The sequence below is a fragment of the Coturnix japonica genome, chromosome 8 (genome assembly GCF_054131305.1).
Source record: "Coturnix japonica strain WE chromosome 8, WE-NBRP24, whole genome shotgun sequence".
NCBI lineage: Eukaryota > Metazoa > Chordata > Aves > Galliformes > Phasianidae > Coturnix > Coturnix japonica.
The window spans coordinates 2,178,905-2,200,592 of NC_140670.1; the positions used below are offsets into that span (position 1 = coordinate 2,178,905).

Below are 21,688 nucleotides of genomic sequence, written 5' to 3' on the forward strand. Positions count from 1 at the left end.
GAGAGTCTCTTTCATTAACAAATCAACTTGCTTCAAGGACATTTCTAGACTTGAGTAATCTTTGTCATTGGAGATGGGCTGTACAATCTAGATGTCATTATTGGTTAGTGGCACAGCCTTTTCAGAACAACATAAGCACAGTGATAATAATTAAGGTTCTATCTGTATTAAGTGTGTTTGCTCATCAAGCCTTTATATGCTACTACACTATGGTTTCCCACCTTGTGGCCAGTTCAAGAGATCTAACAATTATTAGCAGCCACAAGACTGAGCTGGCTCAGCTGCTCAACTGGCAATTCCATTTTTCACTTCTATCTACCAAAATTCAAGGTTACAGATCAGCACTTCATTCAGTCTACTTGAAGGGGTCTTGCCAAAGTCAAAAGAGGTTGAATCAGGTCTCTTCATTTTCCACAGCCTCAGAAAGTGACAAGTCCACTACATTCATTGAAACAGCTTCACTTTCACTTCTACTCATAACAGTTCTGATAGAAACTACTTCTTGGGAAATGCCAATACTTGATAACTATCAGGCTTTGTCAATTGTTTATCTGAGAATTAGTAACATGAGGCCTTAAAAAAAAAAAAAAAAAAAAAAGCAACAAGAAAAATAGGCAGGGGCTACGCTCAGTCATTATCTTTGATTTCCCGTACTTTCTGATAGCTGAAAATGCATTTACATTCATCGCTTTGTATTTTGGGAATGAAAATGTATTCCAGTTCTTCATTCCTCTTTGCTGACTTAAGTTTCAAGTATTTCTTCTTCCTTCTATTAATCTGAAGAAATTTTACGAACAGGACAGAATGGACTATTAATTTTGTACCAGCATTAAAACACAGAGCCTTTTGGGCATCTGAAGGCAATTCAATTTCTTAAAACTTGAATTTGCTAATATATTTCAAGATGGAAGTAATTTCTACAGCACAAGTTACAAGCTACAAGCATCTGTCAAAAGCAATAATCTAGGGGAAAATACGTAAATAAAAAGCACTATAATGGAGTGTTGAGGTTGATAAAATTAATCAATAATTACAGTACTTCGACAAGCAGCTTTCTTGAGAGCCTCTATCTTCTGAATATTCAATTATGATAGCATGAATCAGGTTTTGCTGAATACAACTGTACTTAGCGTGTCTACAACATAATATGTTCTTGTACTTTTTCACCAAGGAAAGAAGTTAACAAATTTTTTGCGCTTTTAGTTTGTTTTTTTTTTTAACACTTGAATCCTGATTAACTAGTTCTAATTAAGTGAGCTAGAATCTTACATGTTAATTACATACAATTTCAAACCAAGTGATAAAAATCATATGAGACAAAAAAGTATCCCAGGTAGCAATTAAGAGTTCCACAGATCTCTCAGGCTCACACTGTCATGGCTTTATTAATTCTCAGATTTAGATATCAGACTTCTTCACAGTTCATATGTAAGCATATTTAAAAGAAGGGGGAAAAAAAAAAAAAAAAGAGGTACATAACAAATAAGCCATGCAAAGTGTAGTACTAATTTTCAAGAAGGAGCTTGAGAAAGTGTGTACCATAAGCACACTAGTGAGTTTTTATTATTATTTTTGGAAAGAAATCTAATACGCAAAACTAGACCAGAAACGCACGAGGCAGAAAAGTAGTTAAATGATATTAAGAACAAATCTGAAATTATTTAAAAAAACAGGTATGAATTCATTTGCATATCACTACCCAAATGTGAAATGACTGTTTGGCAAGAAGTTCTGCCTCCTGACATCTCACAGCCATGAGGTATCAGGCACAGAGGATGTTTCACTTGAGCTAAGGAGAAACAGCTGCACTGCTAAAGGCAACCATGAATTTTAACAGTGCCTCTGCATAAGCAAGTGATGCAATAGCAATGTAATGTGATACCCACACAAAAATGTAGTTGCTTAATAGCACCTAATGTACTATTTCAGGTTCACCTCAGCTTTCCTGAAGTAAATAAGTAAAAATAGCAATATTTTCAGCTAATGTTTGCGACTGCACAAATATAATGTAGACGTGTTCATAAAGCAATCATTTTCACAAGAGGTCTGTTGATTGCCCTTGATATGCAATATGTCCTAAGTTACATTTCTACCTCCTTTACACGCTTCTGGTTGTCCGTGTAGTCAGCTTGATGGAACAGATTATTCTTTATTAAACTAGCCTTATAATATTGTGACATCAAAAAAATGCTTTCCTTATTTGCTGCCATTCAATACTGAGCAAAAGCAGAAAATATTCTGCTTTTGCTGTACTTACAGAAGCATTCCGACTAAGGTTGCTGTGCGTAATGTAATCCACAGTGAACACAAAAGAAGGCAACTATATTTAAAAAACAAACAAAAAAAAACCAACTAGGTCAGGCTGCAAAAATCTAGAGAAGGAGACATTGAACTGAAAAAAAAAGATTAATTTTGTCATTTGAGATATTTAACTTACGGATAAGTGCACATAGTGTATGCCCTGCTGTTCTAATTATGGCCCGCTTGACACCTTTCTCCCACGGCTTGCACTGACAACTAGTGCAGCATCTGGATTACAGCCACTGACATGTAAAAGACTGACAATAATAGCTAAATGTACAAACATTCTCTGAATTGACCTTTCATGAAGGTAGAAATTAATCCTTTGGGTCTCAAAATGCTTTTTAAACATAGCTGAACAATGACGGAATTGTTCTTTCCACCAATTAAGCATAAAATGGAAATACTTAAATCTAAAATTGAGTAAGATCACCAAGTTCAGAATCAGATCAATGCGTGGAAGGTAAATTATACTACTGAAACAGAACACTTCTATAGGTACAATCTGCTATATTCTCATCAACTATAAATGATGTTTTCTGTATATTTGTGAATCTATTCTTTCAAATGCTGTTAGGAAGCATACTTCAGTTGTGCACTGCTTTCTTGACGAAAGAGATGAGCGACAAGAACAAGAGGCAAAAGCAATTATCTTTCATTCAATATGCTCAAACACATGAAGAGTACATTAGAGGTCACTGCCACTCCTAGATTTCTACTGCATACACAGTAGTCCTAATGGATTCTTTTGAAAGAAATAGCTAACAGTACATTCCCCTTTGCCCCTCAAAACCTACATTCAATCATTCATCCATAAACCTATTTCCAATGGGAACCACTACTACCATTATCTGATGATAATTGGAAAGGAATGAAGAGACATGAAATGGTGGAAGGCTCAACTCAGGAACAAGAGGGAAAAATTAAACATGAAGCAGAAGTGACAGTCTTAGAAATTATATAGAATTTTTGTTTCTCCTGGTAAAAAGTCATTTATGTAATATCCAGTTGAATATATGTAGGCATTGACAGTCTGCTTGACATACACGCGCGTGTAAACAGCCACAAAAAGCACCCTCACCATCCATTTAAATTCTTAAGAAGGCAACAGGAATGCAGTTTCAACATATGGAGAAGCCAAATATCCAGTCTCCCTACCCTTGACTTACTCTATCCTCAAAACAAACCTGTGTTTGTTTTAGCCATTCACAGAAATAAATACTGGAGTCACACATTTAAAATAGCATAAAGAGTATTCAACATACCTCGCTTGCTACCCAGCTGCCATTTTACATCCCCAGTCAAACTGTATCTTGCTTTAACAGTAATTCACGTGTCCTTAAACACACACATATGAATGACTGTACAGTTGCTTAAGCTCATTGTCTACTAATACCCTTTCAACACAACTTGAGTTTTTAGCGACATTGAGGTCTTCTGCCTGCATCTGTTCCACATGGCAAATTACCTTTTCAGTAAATTGGTGCTCTTTCCCAGAACAGATGCAAAAATCAGACACTTAACGAGGATATACAATGCTACTTGATTTTAAGAATAAAGTATCATTGCACACTCCTCATAATTCTATATTCAAATGATGCTTTTAATTGCAAAGGGAATTCCATAACCCTTTCATTCTCAGGGACAATTAATATTTCCCCCCCACTTGTGGCTTGAGGACAAATCCAATATGGTAACAATGTTTTTGTTTGTTTGTTTGTTTGTTTTGTTTTGTTTTTGTTGTTTTTTTGATTGATTGATTTCTGTAGGAGCAAATTCCAGCTGCTATTTCAGAGCACAGTTCTAAGCTGCGGACAGAAAACCCCTGTATCCTGCTCACTACAGCACCAGTTCTGAGACAGTCAGCTACTGAGCTAGATACACGATTTGAAGGTCGAATTAAATTGTTTATCTACAAATTGAACATTGTGAAAATCTGATTCTAAATAAATTGATCTAGAAGTCATTAGTGACATACGTATCAGTGCCATAAAAAGAGATATCAGACAAGCTGCTCACATGTTCATGCCCCTTTAAGGAAAGCATTAAAACCACTTCACCACGTTTTAAATTTTAGGAAACGAGTTTTTATTCCCATATACACATCTTTTCGTGTTGGATGCTTCCGAGTAACCTCTGTAATAATCAGATGTTTCATTCTCAGAGATCACACCAGAGCTAACAAATTCACAGAGGATACCTGTATTTCCCAATGGAAAAATAGCAAACAATATGATGAAGAAAAATTACACTCCATTGGAGAGAACAAAAGATCAGCATTCTGGCCTACTTAAGTGGAAAGGCCCAGAGGGAAAGCCTCTAGCCATTAGTCAGAATGTGGCATTAGAATCACAGCAAATTTAAAACAATTTGGACAAGGTAAACAATGGGAAAAAATCCCGTCAAGCAAGAATAAGACAGATTTTTTATGAAATCAACTCTTGCAGATAATGACAGCCCAATCCACTGAGCTTACTAGAAGTTACCTAGTGCACAAAAATTACTTAAAGAGTTTATCAGACTAATGAATTCTTATATTCATTACTTCCTGGTCCTGTAAATATGTATATATTGGATTGTCCAATTTGAATTTTTATTTTAAAACATCAACACTTCAGTGGTGTAATTTATTTGTTCGCAGTTCATGACACTTAAATGAAGGAGAAAGATATCTGCTTTGAAAAAAACAATACCTGTAAACTGGTATGATGCAAGTTGAAAAGTTTAGATTTCTCCATAATTAAACACACGGTAATTAAATAAACATGGCATAATAAAACAGAAAGCGAAGAAGGGAAATCACCACTGAAGCATATACAACTGTATGGGAAAAACAGAACAGACTTAAAATAAATGAATTCTTAGAAATAATCTTGATGTCTGTCAGGAGACACGCATCAGTCTCTCACACCAGGTGCAAATGCTTTTGTCATTTTCTCCTCCTACCTGACAAAGCTTCTGCTATGGTCCAAAATGATTCAGTAAAGCTTCTGAGCGTTTTAGACACTTGATATGATTTATAACATAAACACACATACTGTATTTGCATCGCCAGCTTAGAATTCAAGCATAAATTTAAATGCATCTCGTGCACATCAAATACCATAACTTCAGAGTAGAATAAAATATCACACATATGACCTTGGACCACTTATTTAAATGATGGTTTGAATACTTCTGATGCCTTTATTTATTTATTTATTTATTTCCTTAATTTTAAGGAACATTAAAAAAAACAACCTTCTGTAAACCAGTCCATTGTACTGGCCACCAGATCCACGGAAACCATATTTGGCAATTGGGTTTTTATTTCTGATACTCAGACACACATTCGAGAACTTTCTAGACATTATTAGAAGTTCATCAGCGAAAAACTGCTGGGCAGCCACCCATCAGGTTCAGACAGCCATCACAGCCCATTTTATCTTCAAATAGTTTGAACTAAGAAACCTAAATTCTAAGAACAACTGAGCATACAACTTATTGCATCTTTTAAAGATCATAGGTGCGCATGCAGCCATTATGACTTGGAGTAACTCTGAGTACACAAAGTAAGAGACAGTTCAGGTATTTAGAGGAACACACGACTATTCTATGTTAAATGAAGAGATAAAAAAAAACCCAATACTTCTTACTTGCCTACATCAACAGAACACAAAGTACTTCTTGTATCTATAAAAGTAATTCAACTCTTGTTTATTCTGTGGCGCTTTTTTTTTTTTTTTTTTTTTTAAATCTACATTAAATTATTACATTATCTGCAGTAGGACAAATATATATATATATATATATATATATATATATATATATAAAAACCAACAAAAAAACCACCACAATAGTGAGGTAGGCAACCAAAAGCAACTTCTATTCACGTTCATAGCATTCTAAGACTAAATCCTTATATCTTTTTCCAATGCTGTCTCCTTAGAATATTATTATATGTTTTATTTCTTTAAATAAATGACTTAGCAAATGACTTACCGGCAGTGTTTATGTGATCCTGTTAAGGTTTCAATCACAAAGCATTCCCCTTCATTGAGACAGTATGCAAGATCCTTGTCTTTGCATGGCTTAAAGTGCTCAGATCGCTCAGTGGAATACGTTGTAGTATCTGTGGAGAAAAAAACAAAAGGAAATAAATGCCTTAAGGCTACATGTTTTAAAACTGAATGTTTTTACATGTAATACACGTAGTCACTGTAACTTCTACTGATCAAGACAGTCTAAATAATTAACATACAGCAAAAGCACAAGTTAAGCAACCTTCAATGTGAAGGTAATGTTCTTGTCAGTAAAGCTTCTTAAAAGACTCACAAAGAGAATCTTACATTTGGAAATACTGGCAGGAAAAAAAAGGAACTGAATCAAAATTGAGTATAATTTCTAACTACTTCAACTTTCAAAACATGTTAACAAAAAGTTAAAATTATCATACATTTTTCTTAGTATCTCACATTTTTTAACAATGGTAGCTGTCAGTGATGTTGTAGAAATTAACACAGATTCATCCTCTATTACTACAGTTTTATTAAAGCCAGAAGAATAGACAGGGTTTATTTTCATGTTCATGTACCTCAATACAGTTTTAAATAAAATATCTACCTTTTTCTTGACAAAAAAACCTCATGCTCTTAGGGAGGCACACATACAAAAAGAGCATGCAATGAAAAAAAAAAATCTAAAGGTAAAAACAATGCTATTTTGACACATCAATCACTAAAACTGGCCTAGAATTGTACAAAAAAAAACAAAACAAGGAACCACTGAATTTCAAGTTTATCTTCTGTAGGTGCCTTTACCTTCTCTCCTCCCCATCCCCTTAAAATTCTAAGAAGGCCATTGCATGATAGTCTACAACCAGTAAATTTGGCATGCTTGGTTAGATGATGATATCTGGAACAGGCTATCAGCATGTCAGAATACGCCATCATCCCTGCCTTCTAATTCATTAATTTTACCCTTCCAACCCAGTTGGATAAATGAACAAAAAAAATAAATTTGTCAGAGGAAGGAGTCTGACCGAAAAACACGTCAATTCCCTCCTATCAAGTCAGCATTTTCTAACAAAGCATGTTTTTCCAAGTAGACAATACCCTTTATTTTCAAAATCTAAATTCTTATTCCCTTAGGTGGGACAAGGAGCAAGACCTAATATATTAATGCACTCTGAAGTTATAAGAGAATAATTTAGTGTGTCATGAAGACAAGCAAGAATGTTCTTTTATTGCAGGAGGAATGAGTGTTTGACACACGTGGGATATTGCAAACTGTAAATTACAGCAACATACTAACTTTTTGCTTTTAACTAAAAACGAAGCTAAATACCCACTAAGCAAGTAACAAAGCTAATAAAGCACTGAATTACTAAAATACATCAATATGTAAGATATTGCAGGTATATTTAAGGAAATAAATGTACATTTAAAAAAAATTAGATGGATATGTTTTCATCCTCAAAAGAATTAGCTATGAACAATAAAGAAGGATACTTCACAATTGATATCTCCAGTCCAAAAAGCTTGCAATGTGACCATTAATTGTTACAGTATTTTAAGGAAAACAGCACTAAAAGGCTTTCTTGTCACCCACCGTAAGTCGAGGAAGATTAATAAAACACTTTCAAGATGAAAATGAAATTGTAATCCACACTTTATAGTCCCAAAGAGAAATAATTTTAGGTCAAAGTTCTTAGGAGAAAAGAAAGAAATAAATGTGAACTTTCTCCCTTCAAATAATTACACAGATTGAGAGTGAGAAGTCCCGCTACACTCCCTGCTACTTTGCTTAAGATGACAAACATCATCATCTTTCAGAAATGCAGTGTAGTGGAACTTAGGGGAAAATGTAGAGGCTATAAAAAACAGCACTTCCTTAAGGGCTGCAAGCAAGCCCCATAGTGAAACGTATCAAACTGAATTTTGGAAGCCATGAGAGATAGATGTAAATGCAAACTGTGACAAGCACATCCGCTGACATTTCAAGAATGATCAGGTTTTATATAACAATATCTTCAGGTTGAAACAAACATCCAGTCACCTTTTCAGGCCAGCTTCATGCAGGAACATTTGTACTGTCACTGAAAACCTACGTAATTTGTTTTAACACACATGCACACAACAGCAGTCTATTGCTACTCCTTTTAAATACAGAAAACTAGCGATAGCATTATTGGAAACACTTGTGCTAATTAAGCTGATGATCATAGGCAACTGGAAGTGTGTGATGAGCAGTATCTCAGCTCCACATGCTTTATGGAACAGGTCACTGCTTGTCAGCTCACCCTGAAAAAAACTATCCATGCAGATAGCCTTATGAGGGTGGTCATGTTACAAAGAACAAAGCAATCTGAGACATCCCCAAAGGCCGGTAGGAAGAACAAGGAGGCACGTAGTACCCCACAGCACATCTCTGCAGTGGCGATGTACCCAGTTCTACTTCACTGCTGCGCTCTGAGAAGAAAGATCCTCTTCCACTCAAAATTGCCTGGTCTATGTCAGCATGTTTAAGTTTTAGATTAAAACATGTTCTTTGGAGGCCTGGTACTGTCTTAATCTATTCACTTCTCTGTTCAGTATTACTCAAGATTAAATCAATGAAATGCAACGTACGGTTTCAGGAAGCTTAAAACCATGCTGCTGTTTTCATTTCACATTGCATTCATAATCAGACTTTTTTAACGTAGATGTGGCTTCATTAAAACATTGAAAAAAATAAATCTAAAAGCTTCTTCAAAACAGAACTACAGAAGGAACAAAGCAACTGATAACACTGTAAAGATCACCTAGTTATCTCAATCCCTTTTCTATTACATTTTATTCTCTTGTTTTGTTTGACCACTGAACTGATGTTTGAATGGCCCCGTCCTTTAGGAGCTTGCTAAATATCCACTACTTAATCGTTAAGTCAGAATTTCTTCCAAGGGTTCTCTTTTAATCAGCTACTAAACTTCAGCATTCACAAAATTATTTTGTCTTAATTTATTCATACTCTTTGCACACAGGTGCCAGACTCAAAAATTTATAGGTTACAAAAGGGAGCCTCTGTTAAGCATTCAGATCTTAAATTTAGTATATAAATGCCAAAAATCCATAACCCCCTAAGGTCTTTGTTCCCCCCATCCTACCTCTACCTTTTTTTTTTTTTTTTTTTTTTTAATAATTGCTATGTGTCCATGTGTTTCATTTAAAAGCACCAGGGGACACTGATTTCTGCTGGAATCTTTCTAACTAAAAAGGAATAAAGAATGTCTAGGTGCTTTTGGTCTATTTTTACCGTCTCATTTTATCTGCAAAGCCTTATGTGCATCTCTCCTACTCCAGATCTGGATATATTGCTGTCACGTCTCTGATTTAAGAACCAAATGATCAAGATTTCAGGTTTCAAAGGAAGGCTCGAAGATCCCTGGAGTGGCTGAGAAAGAAATCATTTGGGAGTGCTGAAGACAATGTCATTAGAAAGTTTTCAAATGTTATTATATTTTGTTATTATCTAAAGATGTGCAGCGACTTGGATTTCTACGATCTCCCATTAATTTCTCTCACCATGTTTATACCAGCACAGGATGATTCATCACAGCTGATCTATTGAATGCTCTACAAGGCATAATATAGATACTATAAATACCACCTCCCCCATTCAAGGCTCCTAGAGTCATTGTTTCCAGTGCTGTGCTATGATATTAATAAACCTGTAATTAAAGAGGGCAAACACAGGAAGAGAGAGTGTGTGAAACTTAAAATATCCTGGAAAACAGTAACATACATGGCAGCTATTTCTAGGTAGTCTGTAGTAGGAGCAAGCATTCCCACTCATCACATTAAGCTTGCTATGTTCCGGACTTAGAAACTGATGTTACTGAACACATCTCAAACAACAAATAATTATTCAACACTATTTTATACACATTCCCTGCACTGAACTGGGACATCTGCAGCCAGATCAGGTAGCTCAGAGCCCAGTACAGCCTGACTTTGAGCATCTCCACAAACACAGCTTCCACCACATCTCTGGGCATATTCACATTTCATTGCCATGTGACAGATTAAAGCAGAGGGGCAGTCTGACTGAATGGCATCTGACATCCAAGCGCATGTGAAGCAAAAGCGTGTCACTGTATTCCTCCAGATGGAAAAAAACAGCAACAATGCACACCTAATGGTGATGACTATATCTGAAGTGTAGGAATCAAGTGGGTGGGACTCAGTGGTGTGCAGGAGCAACGGGCACGAACTGGAACACAGGAAGTTCCACTCAAACACAATGAAGAATTTATTTATTCAACTGTGAGAGTGCCAGAGCACTGAACAGGCTGCCCAGAGAGGCTGCGGAATCTCCTTCTCTTGTGATATTCCAAGAGAAATTCAAAACCTATCTGGACACCCTCTTGTGCTACCTTCTGCAGGGAACCCACTTCAGCAGATGAGTTGGACTAAGTGATGTCCAGAGGTGCCTTTCAACCCCTACAATTCAGTGATTATGTAACTAACTTGGTAAAAAATGAGTTCTTTTCTAAACTGAGTCGTGACAGCTATGATGGGAGCTCCAGGCGCAGAGTGCTTTTTGCCAATCAGCCACGTTTTTGGGTACCCTCTACAGAACTTCTCCTTAATTGATCTGAATTTAATTCACAGAATAATGCAGTGAAGAAGCAGGGTAGCCAAAATTGTGCCTACATATCCTCACTGCTGCTCTTTCCTTTCACCCCAGCTGCCTCTCAAGCCTGCCCAGCTGAACCAGCATCATCAGAGGAAACAAAAGTGGTGGAGCCTGAGCAGCACCACTGTATCAAAAAGGGGACATGGATCAGCTCTAGACAGAACATCCAAAATGCAGTTAAATTCAATGGCTTGCAGGCCAGAATAAAATCAACAGGGCAAATAAAAACAAAAGACTTTTTCTGAGATGCAAAATAGAGTTGATGCATCGATGCAATCACAACTTAGAAAAAAAGATGCTAGAAGGAAACAAGCACAACATTACAACTGTGCTCTGCAATGCAAAAAATAAATCCTTGTGTATCAGATCTACAGAAAAGCACATGAGGATGTTTGTGATGAAATATTTTTGTCTTTGTTTGGGTACTGAAGAGAATGCTAGTTTGCAGCTAAGCTGAATCATTATTTATCAACAGAACCAAAAATGAAAAGAAGTAAGTTGCCTTAAATCAAAATCATTCTCCTTTAATTTTCATTCTCAGCTTCAAGTGATCCCAAGAGAACTGAAATCTCACTGCTTAGGGTGGACTGCTACTTTTAACTGGATTCAGCTGGAGATCCTCATGAATAATTGAAGTTGTTCAGAACTTTGTACTCTCAAATTTGGTACACTCAAATGGGAATTTTAAAAGAAAACATAAGAGAAGTGTGGTGATCTAAATAACTTAGTGAAGTTTAAAAGTGGGGTTGCAACCATTATTACACACCACAAAAATATATATATTAGTGCCCCCAATATTTCTGTTTCTTACATAACGACCATCTGCTCTCTCCCTGTGCTGATGAAGCAAGGACCAGAGGAGTGACAGATGACAGAGTGCTGAGATCACAGAACCACAGAATGGCCTGGGTTGAAATGAACCAAAATCACCACCTGGCTCCAACCCCCCTGCTATGTGCTGGTTTACTAACCACCAGACCAGGCTGCCAAGAGCCACATCCAGCCTGGCCATAAATGCCTCCAGGGATGGAGCATCCACAACCTCCTTGGACAGCCTGTTCCACCCACCCTCTGTGTGAAAAACTTCCTCCTAATATACAACCTCCCTCCCCTGTCTCAGTTTTAAACCATTCCCCGTTGTACTATCACTGTCAACTTACGTAAACAGCCATTCTACACCTGTACTGTTATATGTGGATAGTCCTACCTACCCCCACCTGTGCTGCAGCTCAGAGGTAGCAGAACTGGCAAGAAATGCAGCCAGTAGCAGCAGCCCACGGTCTTCATCTCTCATGATATCACTGACTACCGCATCCATTTTTCCTCCAGGAAGAAGCACGAGGCTGCTCCAGAAAGCCTCAGGGAGAGTCAAGATCTATGCCCAACTTCAGAGCAAGCTAAGAGAGGCATTAGAAGGCTGACTACGCACCATTTACTCTTCCTCCTCCTTTATTCTTGAGCCCATTATCTCAGAGTGAAAAAAAATCCGAAGTCAACAAAACTAAATCCATTTTCTTGGCTGATATCATTTAGACGCCAGGCCCATCAAAACGCAGCACTAACCCTTCATTCATTGATTCTACAGGCTCCAGTCACTGTTCCAGATCAAGACAGACTCCATAGCCAAGTACTTTTCACAGAAGTAAGAGACTTGGAAAATAATTTGCGCAATGTTCAGATCCTTCTATAATCAAGAAATAGTCATGCAATTTAAGTGTACCTCAACACACAACGAAGGCTTAATTACTTATACTTCTCTTTCTGTTGAAGCACCAGAGATTTTTCCTTTCCTACCACACCGAATAAACCCTTTACTCAGCACAGGGTTGAGAGCATCAGATAGAGAAGAGGTTTCCTGTGGGGACTGGGAGGAGTTGGGAGCCCCAACAGAGACAAGGGGTAGTATAACCAGGATGTGGATGCTCTATTCCCAGCACTACCCCCGAGCTTTTGCACAGCTCTGAAGTTCTGGTGCCCCTTCCTGTTGGGTATTGGGTAGGTGGTGCCTGAATGCACCTAGGGTGGAGTCAGGGACGTCACGAGTGTCTGCCAAGGGCAGACACCTGTACCACTATATAGGGTTTGTTGCAAGGCATTAAACTTGTACTTTCGGTGTTACACACTGTGTGAGTCCTGTCTGTTCCCAGTGCGCTGAGGCACGGTACTTCGCGGCCTATTGATTCCAAGGGGGAGGAGGAGAAGTACCTCAACAACAGGAGGTAGATGATCAAGAGGAGACAAAAGAGGGAGAGGCAGTAGAAGAGGTAGAGAAACAAAAGACCTCATTAGCTGAGGAGAAAACCCCAGATTCCGTGGGCTCCCCCCATGGGACATTTGAAGTGAGGGGAGGATGAGTCGGGAGGGCTCTGGTGTATGGGGGGCTGAGGGTTTATCTATTTTCCGGGGGAGAAACCGCCAGGACTGGTGGTGGATGCGGCTGTCCCTATTCAGCAGGCTGTGTTCTCCGCTATGCTGCCCCCATACCCTCAACAAAAGGTCTCTGAGGAAACAGAGAGGAGAGGGGAAGCAGAACGGCGTGGCTCCGAGAAGTCCTCGACTAGTGAGGAGGAGGCAGACTTTGAAATGGAGTTAATGCAGATAAAAATGTTGTCAGCCTCAGGTAGTGAGGCATCCTCGAGCTCTCAAAGTAAAGCTGCGAGTGATTGGGATCTGGGGAGGGAAGCAGCCGAGGCTGCTGAACGCTGGACCATCAAGGCACAAGAATGCATTCTGACCGGGTGCGATCTGATCCCTGAGATAAATGCCCGTAGATTGTGTTTGGTGCTGGTGGGTCAGGGAGCTGTGCATACACACTGTGGGTCTGCATACACACTGTGGGTTTGTTGACCCCATACGACCCTGGAGTTTCTGGTGGATAATGGTGCAGACATTGCCACACTCCCATTGTGATCCTGACCTGGAGAGTGGCCGCTGGAGCCAATGGTGCAGTTTGTGGGAGAGGTGGATGGGACGGCATCCGGGGCTGTAGGGGGGAATCAGTGTGCAGGTGCCACTTGCTGCATGGCTGCAGTTGGTCTGTGTGCCGCTGCTGAAGTGTCATGTGGGCGGTTCTGTCAGTCAGCGTTGTTGCTGCACAGGATGTTTCACATTTCAGTTGTTGTCGCACACAACATTCATTGTACAGAATTGCCCAGGTTGCCATTCAGCTAACACGTTTCCTGCAGGGGTGAACCCCAGAGGTTTGAGTTGTCAAGGGTGCACCCCAGGAGTTAAAGATTGACAATGGCCCAGGATATAGAAGTGCATGTTTTGGAGACTGGTGTACAGCTTGGGGCATTAAGCATACCTTCAGTATTCCTGGCAACAGCACTGACCAAAATATTGTGGAGCATGCACATCAGACCTTGAAGGGGCGTCTTCGTGCGCTTAAAGAGGGGGGAGGACTGGAAGGGCCTGAGCTGTGCCCACATGCTCTCCTCCTGGGTGCACTGTTTAGTTTAAATCATCTAGAAAATCGGATTGGAGACCATCAGCTGACCAAACAGACTCCAATAGGTCAGGTCCTGATCAGACCTGATGAAAGGCCATGGCTCCCAGACCCTATGCCACTCCTTGTCATGGGCAGGGGATAAGCCTGTGTTGGGACCCCAAGTGAGCCCTGTTGGCAACCGGCATGTTGGGTTAAGCTGGCACCAAAGGATGTGCCATCCTGCGCACTGTGAGGATCCAAACATTACAGCACCGGTTTTGGTCAACGCCTCTCCTTGGTTAATGTCTCCAGTGCAGCCAGTGATTTGACATCAACACTGGCCAGCAGCTTGCTGGTAACGGCACATGAGACAGCGTTGCTCCCAATGTGCTTGAAGGTATGAAGTGGGAATCTAGCCTTCATGCTGGACTGATAGTTTGTGAGTGGGGGAGACCTTGTTCCTGGATAATCCCCCAGCGGTGGTCATTTGGAACGATTCTGCACAACTAATATGTTTTTGTCTTGTTATTTGGTTATGGAGTGTGACATTTATAATGTGCACTGGACTGAACTGGAATGCCATGAAGATTCTGTACAATAGTGTTACATTGAACTTGGAAAAGTTGTAACTCCATTGTGTACTGTGCTGTTATCTTGAACTTGAATGCATCACTCTCTTCAAGTTGACTAAGTGTTGCCATACAGCATTTCAAAAATTTCTAGACAGATAGCTGTTGTTATGTGTTTTCAGGTTTATAGGCACTGCAGCTGCATCTCTTTGGTATGTTATTATGCCAGTGTAATTGTTTTTTGCATATGTTTAATGTTTGATCCATTTGCAAAATAGCCTTAAATGTGTGAACCACCTTTGGGGTAACAGGGAGTACACGGGGGAACCTTTACAGGGGCTTGCAGATGGTAAAGAGGGGGGATGCTTGGTATTGGGTATTGGGAATGTTGGGTATTGGATAGGTGGTGCTTGCGTGCACCTGGGGTGGAGTCAGGGAGGTCACGAGTGTCTGCCAGGGGTGGTCACCTGTACCACTATATAGGGTTTGTTGTGAGGCATTAAACTTGTACTTTCGGCGTTATACACTGTGTGCGAGTCTCATCCGTTCCCCGTGAGTTCAGGCATGGTACTTTCAGTAGGCAGCCTTGACTTGTCACCAGATCGGGAGGCAACACTTCCCAACTGCTTCACTTCACAGTACTCTCCAACACTGCTAGCTGCTGACGCTTGCAGAAAGCTCCCAAATACTGAAGCAGTCCCAACAACCAGAGCTTACCTTGCCTGACCTTTACTATCCATCGTATGCTGCCAACCTGCATTTCCTTTGCTTCCCCATCTTCCCCACAGCTGAGAAACCTTAAATAGGCTCTAAGTAAGCAAAACACCCAACTGCCACCTGAGTTCAATAAAACCGAACAAGTTAGATGTAAATCTCCGAGCTTGGTGTGGTCAGCAGGGGTTTGGGTTCTTTGACTTAGGCTCTGTCTACAGGAGACTGGACCGGCTAGAGACCAACAGGAGTGGCTTCTCCCACCATTCAAAAAGGATCCTAGGCCAAGAGTTGGGCAGATTCATTCAGAGGGCTTTAAACTAGGTATGAAGGGGGATGGGTGTGTAACTGGGGTCGCTAACACAAAGTCAGCTCGTAGCGACCCAGTGTTTGCAGGAGAGGGGTGTGCTTGTAAGAACCCATGGTCTTGTGCCTTCATGACGGAGAAAGATGACTCTATGAAGGGGGTAAGGGGTAAAGCCAGGTCTTCTAGGGATAAGCCTGAGGAAGTGGTATTGGGATTAGGAGCAAGGCAAGAGGCTCAGCTGAGGTGCACCTATACCAATGCACGCAGCATGGGCAACAAACAAGAAGAGTTGGAAGCCATTGTGAGGCAGGCAAACTATGACCTAGTTGCCATAATGGAAACACAGTAGGATTGCTCCCATGACTGGCATGCTGCAATGGATGGCTACAAACTCTTCAGGAAGGATGGGCAAGGAAGGAGGGGTGGTGGCGTGGCTCTCTATGTCAGGGAATGCTTTCATGCTGCAGAGCTTGCGACTGGGGATGATGTGGTTGAATCCCTATGGTAAAGATCAGGGGAAGGGCTGATAAGGCAGACATCCTGGTGGGAATCTGTTATAGACTGCCAAACCAGGATGAAGAGGCAGATGAGCTGTTCTATAAGCAGCTGGCAGGAGCTGCGCAGTCACTGGACCTCGTCCTCATGGGTGACTGTAACTTCCCCGACATATGCTGGGAGTACAGCATAGCGGAGAATAAGCAATCTAGGAGGTTCCTGGAATGCATAGAGGATAACTTCCTAATGTAGCAGGTGAGAGAGCCCACGAGAGGAGCTGCCCAACTAGACCTGCTGTTCACAAACAGGGAAGGTCTGGTGGGAGATGTGGAGGTTGGGGGCTGTCTTGGTCAGAGTAACCATGAAATGGTAGAGTTCTCAATTCTAGGTGGAGCCTGGAGGGAGAATAGCAAAACTGCCACCTTAGACTTCCGGAGGGCAGACTTCGATTTGTTCAGAAGACTAGTAGGGGCAGTCACCTGAAGTTCAGTCTTAGCGAACAAAGGGGTCCAAGATGGCTGGTTGCTCTTAAAGAAGGAAGTCTTGAAGGCGCAGAAGCAGGTGGTCCCCCTGACCTGCAAAATGAGCCGTCGGGGAAGAAGACCGGCATGGATGAATAGGGAACTATTCTTAAGGTTGCAGGAGAAAAAGAGAATTTACCACCTGTGGAAGGAGGGAAGAGCAACTCAGAATGACTACAAAGAGGTTGTTAAGATGTGTAGAGGGAAAATCAGACAGGCAAAAGCCCAGCTTGAATCTAAGCTGGCGGCCAGGGTGAAAACAAACAAGAAACTCTTTTACAAATACATGAACTGTAAGAGGAGGACAAAGGGGAATGAATCTCCATTCTTTACTGGACGAGGCTGGGAATGTGATCACAGAGGATAAGGAAAAGGCAGAGGTTCTGAATGCCTTCTTTACATCTGTCTTTAAAAGTCATCTCAGTTAGTCCCAGGGCTCCCCACGCTCTGACTTGGTAGTCTCAGCTGGGGAGCAGACTGAAGCCCCTGTGGTTCTTGAAGAAGCAGTCAGGGAATTACTACTCCAACTGGACTGTCACAAGTCCATGGGTCTGGATGAGATTCACCCGAGAGTGCTGAAGGAACTGGCGGAGGTGATCGCTGAGCCACTTTCTGTTATCTTTCAGCACTCCCTGTTAACAGGTGAGGTGACTCCCATTTACAAGAAAGGTTGTAAGGAGGATCCGGGGAACTACAGGCCTGTTAGCCTGACCTCGATGCCAGGGAAGGTAATGGAATGGATTATCTTGAGGGAGATCACGCAGCAGGTGTGGAATGACCAGGAGATCAGACCTAGCCAGCATGGGTTCGTGAAGAGCAGGCCCTGCTTGACCAATCTGATCTCCTTCTATGATCCTGTGACCTGTCTGATGGAGGAAGGAAAGGCTGTTGATGTGCTCTACTTAGACTTCAGCAAAGCCTTCGACACTGTCTCCCATGCTATTCTCCTGCAAAAGCTGGCAGCCCGTGGCTTGGATGGATACACTCTCGGCTGGGTAAGAAGCTGGCTGGAGGGCCGGGCCCAGAGAGTGGTGGTAAATGGAGTTAAAACCAATTGGAGACCGGTCATGAGTGGTGTTCCCCAGGGGTCAGTGCTGGGGCCTGTCCTCTTCAACATCTTTCTTGATGACTTGGATGAGGGCACTGAGTGCGCCCTCAGTAAGTTTGCGGATGACACCAAATTGGCACGGAGTGTTGATCTGCCTGAGGGTAGTGAGGCCCTGCAGAGCGATCTCGATAGGCTGGAGAGCTGGGCCAAAGCCAATGGGAAGAGGTTCAACAAGACCAAATGCCGAGTCCTGCAATTTGGCCACTACAACCCCAGGCAGCGCTATAGCCTTGGGGCAGAGTGGCTGGAGGATTGTGTGGAGGAAACAGACCTGGGGATACTGATTGATGCTCGGCTGAACATGAGCCGACAGTGTGCCCGGGCAGCCAAGAAGGCCAACGGCATCCTGGCTTGCATCAAAAACAGTGTTACTAGCAGGAACAGGGAGGTAATTGTCCCCCTGTACTCAGCATTGGTGCAGCCGCACCTCAAGTACTGTGTTCAGTTTTGGGCCCCTCACTTCAAAAAAGACATTGAGGCCCTGGAACACATTCAGAGGAGGGCTACAAAGCTGGTGAGGGGTCTGGAGCACAAGCATTATGAGGAGAGGCTGAGGGAGCTGGGATTGTTCAGCCTGGAGAAGAGGAGGCTCAGGGGAAACCTTATTGCTCTCTATAACTTCCTGAAGAGAGGCTGTAGTGAGCTGGGGGTTGGCCTCTTCTCTCGTGTAATCAGTGATAGAACTAGAGGGAATGGTTTTAAGCTGTGCCAGGGGAGACTCAGGCTGGACATTAGGAAGTATTACTTCTCGTAAAGGGTAGTCAGGCATTGGAATGCACTGCCCAGGGAGGTGGTGGAGTCACCGACCATGGGAGCGTTCAAGAAACATTTGGATGTTGTGTTGATGAATATGATTTAGCTGAGAAGTATTGGTAATGGTTGGACTAGATGGTCTTCTAGGTCTTTTCCAACCTTGATAATTCTGTGATTCTGTGTAAATATGAATTATTTCTGATTTCTCAGCTAAGTGAATCTTTTAGTTGTTTTTATTTATTTATTTATTTGTTTGTTTTTAACAAGTTGATTAATTATTTAAACTTGAAGGTATCCATCCAGGATCTGTGATCTAAGAAGAGCTAGCTTTGATTTTAAGAGCAGGTATTCTGCTGTGGTGCTCCATCACTCTCATTGAGAATTTTTTTGTCCTCCTATGTCTGGCTGATAGCAGATAGGGTAATGCCCTGAGAATGATTAAGAAAACACCAACTAAATGCTACACAATCAAAATAGAACGAGTTTCACTGATGTATGAAACAGTTTCTCAGTAGAAGTGATTTTTTTAAATTTTTTTTATTTTTTTCCAGATTTTAATATACCCCCAAAAAACAACAGCAACTTGTTTTTCAATGCTTCATTTTTAGTGACAGTAGTGATCTTGAAGACCTATCCAAAATACTGTGAAAATGATCTGAATGAAATGAATAATGAAATAAATCTGGGGATACGCCCAAACCACTCCTCAGAAGAGCAAAGGGGATTTCACTGCCGAGTATAGAAGGATGCAATAATCCTGTAGGCAATCGGCATAGTGCAACTTCTGCTTTGTTAACCTAAAAGCAATAACTACTTAGGCAGGTATTCACTGATCAGTATGACTTCTCTTTCAACCACTCTGGCCTCCCAATGCTTTTTATCCTGACTCAGTCATCACGTCAGAGAGCAACCAGGTAGACAATTGTGAAGTAATGGTGAACTGCAATTAGACAGCATTTAATAGTGATACAGCAAACATTACCCATGCTAAAACAAACTTCTTATCCTTCTGGGAAACATCTGCAATAATGAGTATTTGCACACCTTTATATACTGAAGCACCAGAAAATTCTTCTGAAAATAAAGCATTGTACCATTTTATTGGTCATCTGGATTGCTTGTAACTTCCTTAAAGTTTTACAGGAATCACTCAGTAATACATGTGATATTTTATGAATCATTTCAAGAAAATGATCAAGTACTATAGGCTAAAATTAGATACATACAACAGAAAGAAAAGGATTTTACTTGTTATATAGGAAAAAAAAAATCAACCTTGCAATGGAAAAATATTAATTTTCAAAAGCTATTAGCAGTTTGTCTGCCTTTTTACTCCAAAGAACTCAAGTAGGTCAAATAACGCATTGAATAGAAGTGAAGGAAAAAAGAAATGCAATTTTAACTCCATCCTTGCACATTATACCAAGGTAGACAACCTGAAAGTTATTCACTACCACATTCATCATTTTGACACCTTTGTGGCAATGAGATGCAAAGTCAGGCTATGAAACATGGATGTTACCCTCAGAATTTCCTTTCATAAAGTAACCCAGGTCTTCATTTTCTATAATATTAGATATATATATAATTTTATTTCCTCTTTATTCTTTTAATTTAGTTTTCTAGATCAGAAAGAAGGCAGGCTTGAGAAAGTGAAGTGTCTCTGCAGGAGTCCCTGGTCTGTTCATGTGTACAGTAGACCTCGCAAGATTCCTCAGGCAAGCATGATGTATTTCCACCTGGCTATCATGTGGTACTGAGAGGAGAGCATGTGCTGTGAATCCTCTTGACCTTATTGCCAGCATACAACAATGAACTGCTTAGTTCCATAGCACAGCGCTTCCAAATGCAAATAAGATGGAAAGGTAACTTACTTTCAACTTTGCACTGTAATTCCACAGTGTTTCAATGTAGTCGAATATCAGGAACTGTAATAAGGAAGACATGCAATCACCTTCTCATTGTACAACAAATAACCACATCTTCTCAAACTGACACTAAAGTGTCAGTTAGGACACTTGTTAGGACTGAGTTCAGTTAGGAACGTTAGGGGCACCATACCTAGTGGCACAACACTAGGTACATCAATTCATCTTGACTTAATGGAAACAAAAATACATCCCATTTCTGCGATTCAAACCAATATCACTGCCTAATATCTGAGAGAGTTTCTTCTTCTCAGCTCTGCAATGTATTAATGTTTGTTAAAAAGGAGCTTAAAACAGATTTAACTTCTTGGCTTGGGTTCTTACAGTAAGACTGGAGAATATCAGTGGAGTAAACCAATACACAGACACATATATATGTAACTATAATTAGTTATCTATATATACCTACATCTAAATATCTATCATGCTGGCTAGGAATGAAGGAGTAAAGGGAAGAAATGGCATGAGGTTTACAACTGTAAAGCAAGACATTTCTGTAAAGACACAGAATTACTCAGGTTGGAAAAAGACTTTAGAGATCATGGAGTCCAACCACAACCCAACCGTACTACCCTAAGCCTAACGGTCCTCCGCTAAATCACGTCCCTGCACACCACATCCAAACTGGTTTTAAACACATCCAGAATGGTGACTCAACCACCTCACTGGGGAGCCTATTTCACTGCTTAACAACTCTTTCAGTGAACAAGTGTTTCCTAATATCCAACCTACACTTACCCTGGTGTGACTTGAAGCCATTACCCCTTGTCCTGTCTCCTGTCACTGATGAGAAGAGACCGTATTTGAAGAGAGCAACAAGGTCTCCCCTCAGCCTCTTTTTCCCCAGACTAAAAAAGCTCCAGTTCCCTCATCCTCTCCTCATAGGCAATATTTTCCTAGTCCTTCACAA

The 21,688-nt window shown here is 40.8% G+C and overlaps 1 protein-coding gene across 10 annotated transcripts in view; it reads right to left on the reverse strand.

Annotated features, from left to right (window-relative positions):
• The window catches only part of NRG3 (neuregulin 3), a 366,191-nt gene that overhangs the window by 195,397 nt on the left and 149,106 nt on the right, over nucleotides 1–21,688 (reverse strand). For 9 of the 10 annotated variants that reach the window (XR_014948838.1, XR_014948840.1, XR_014948839.1 and 6 more), the window contains exon 2: nucleotides 6,283–6,412. Coding sequence is in view for 5 of the 10 variants with exons in the window: in XM_085554946.1 (XP_085411072.1) it covers nucleotides 6,283–6,412 (130 nt within the window). In the remaining 5 variants the exon portion in view is untranslated. Of the gene's footprint in view, nucleotides 1–6,282; nucleotides 6,413–20,724; nucleotides 20,758–21,688 lie in introns of those variants that run through there. The other variant, XM_085554949.1, reaches the window with a different exon arrangement.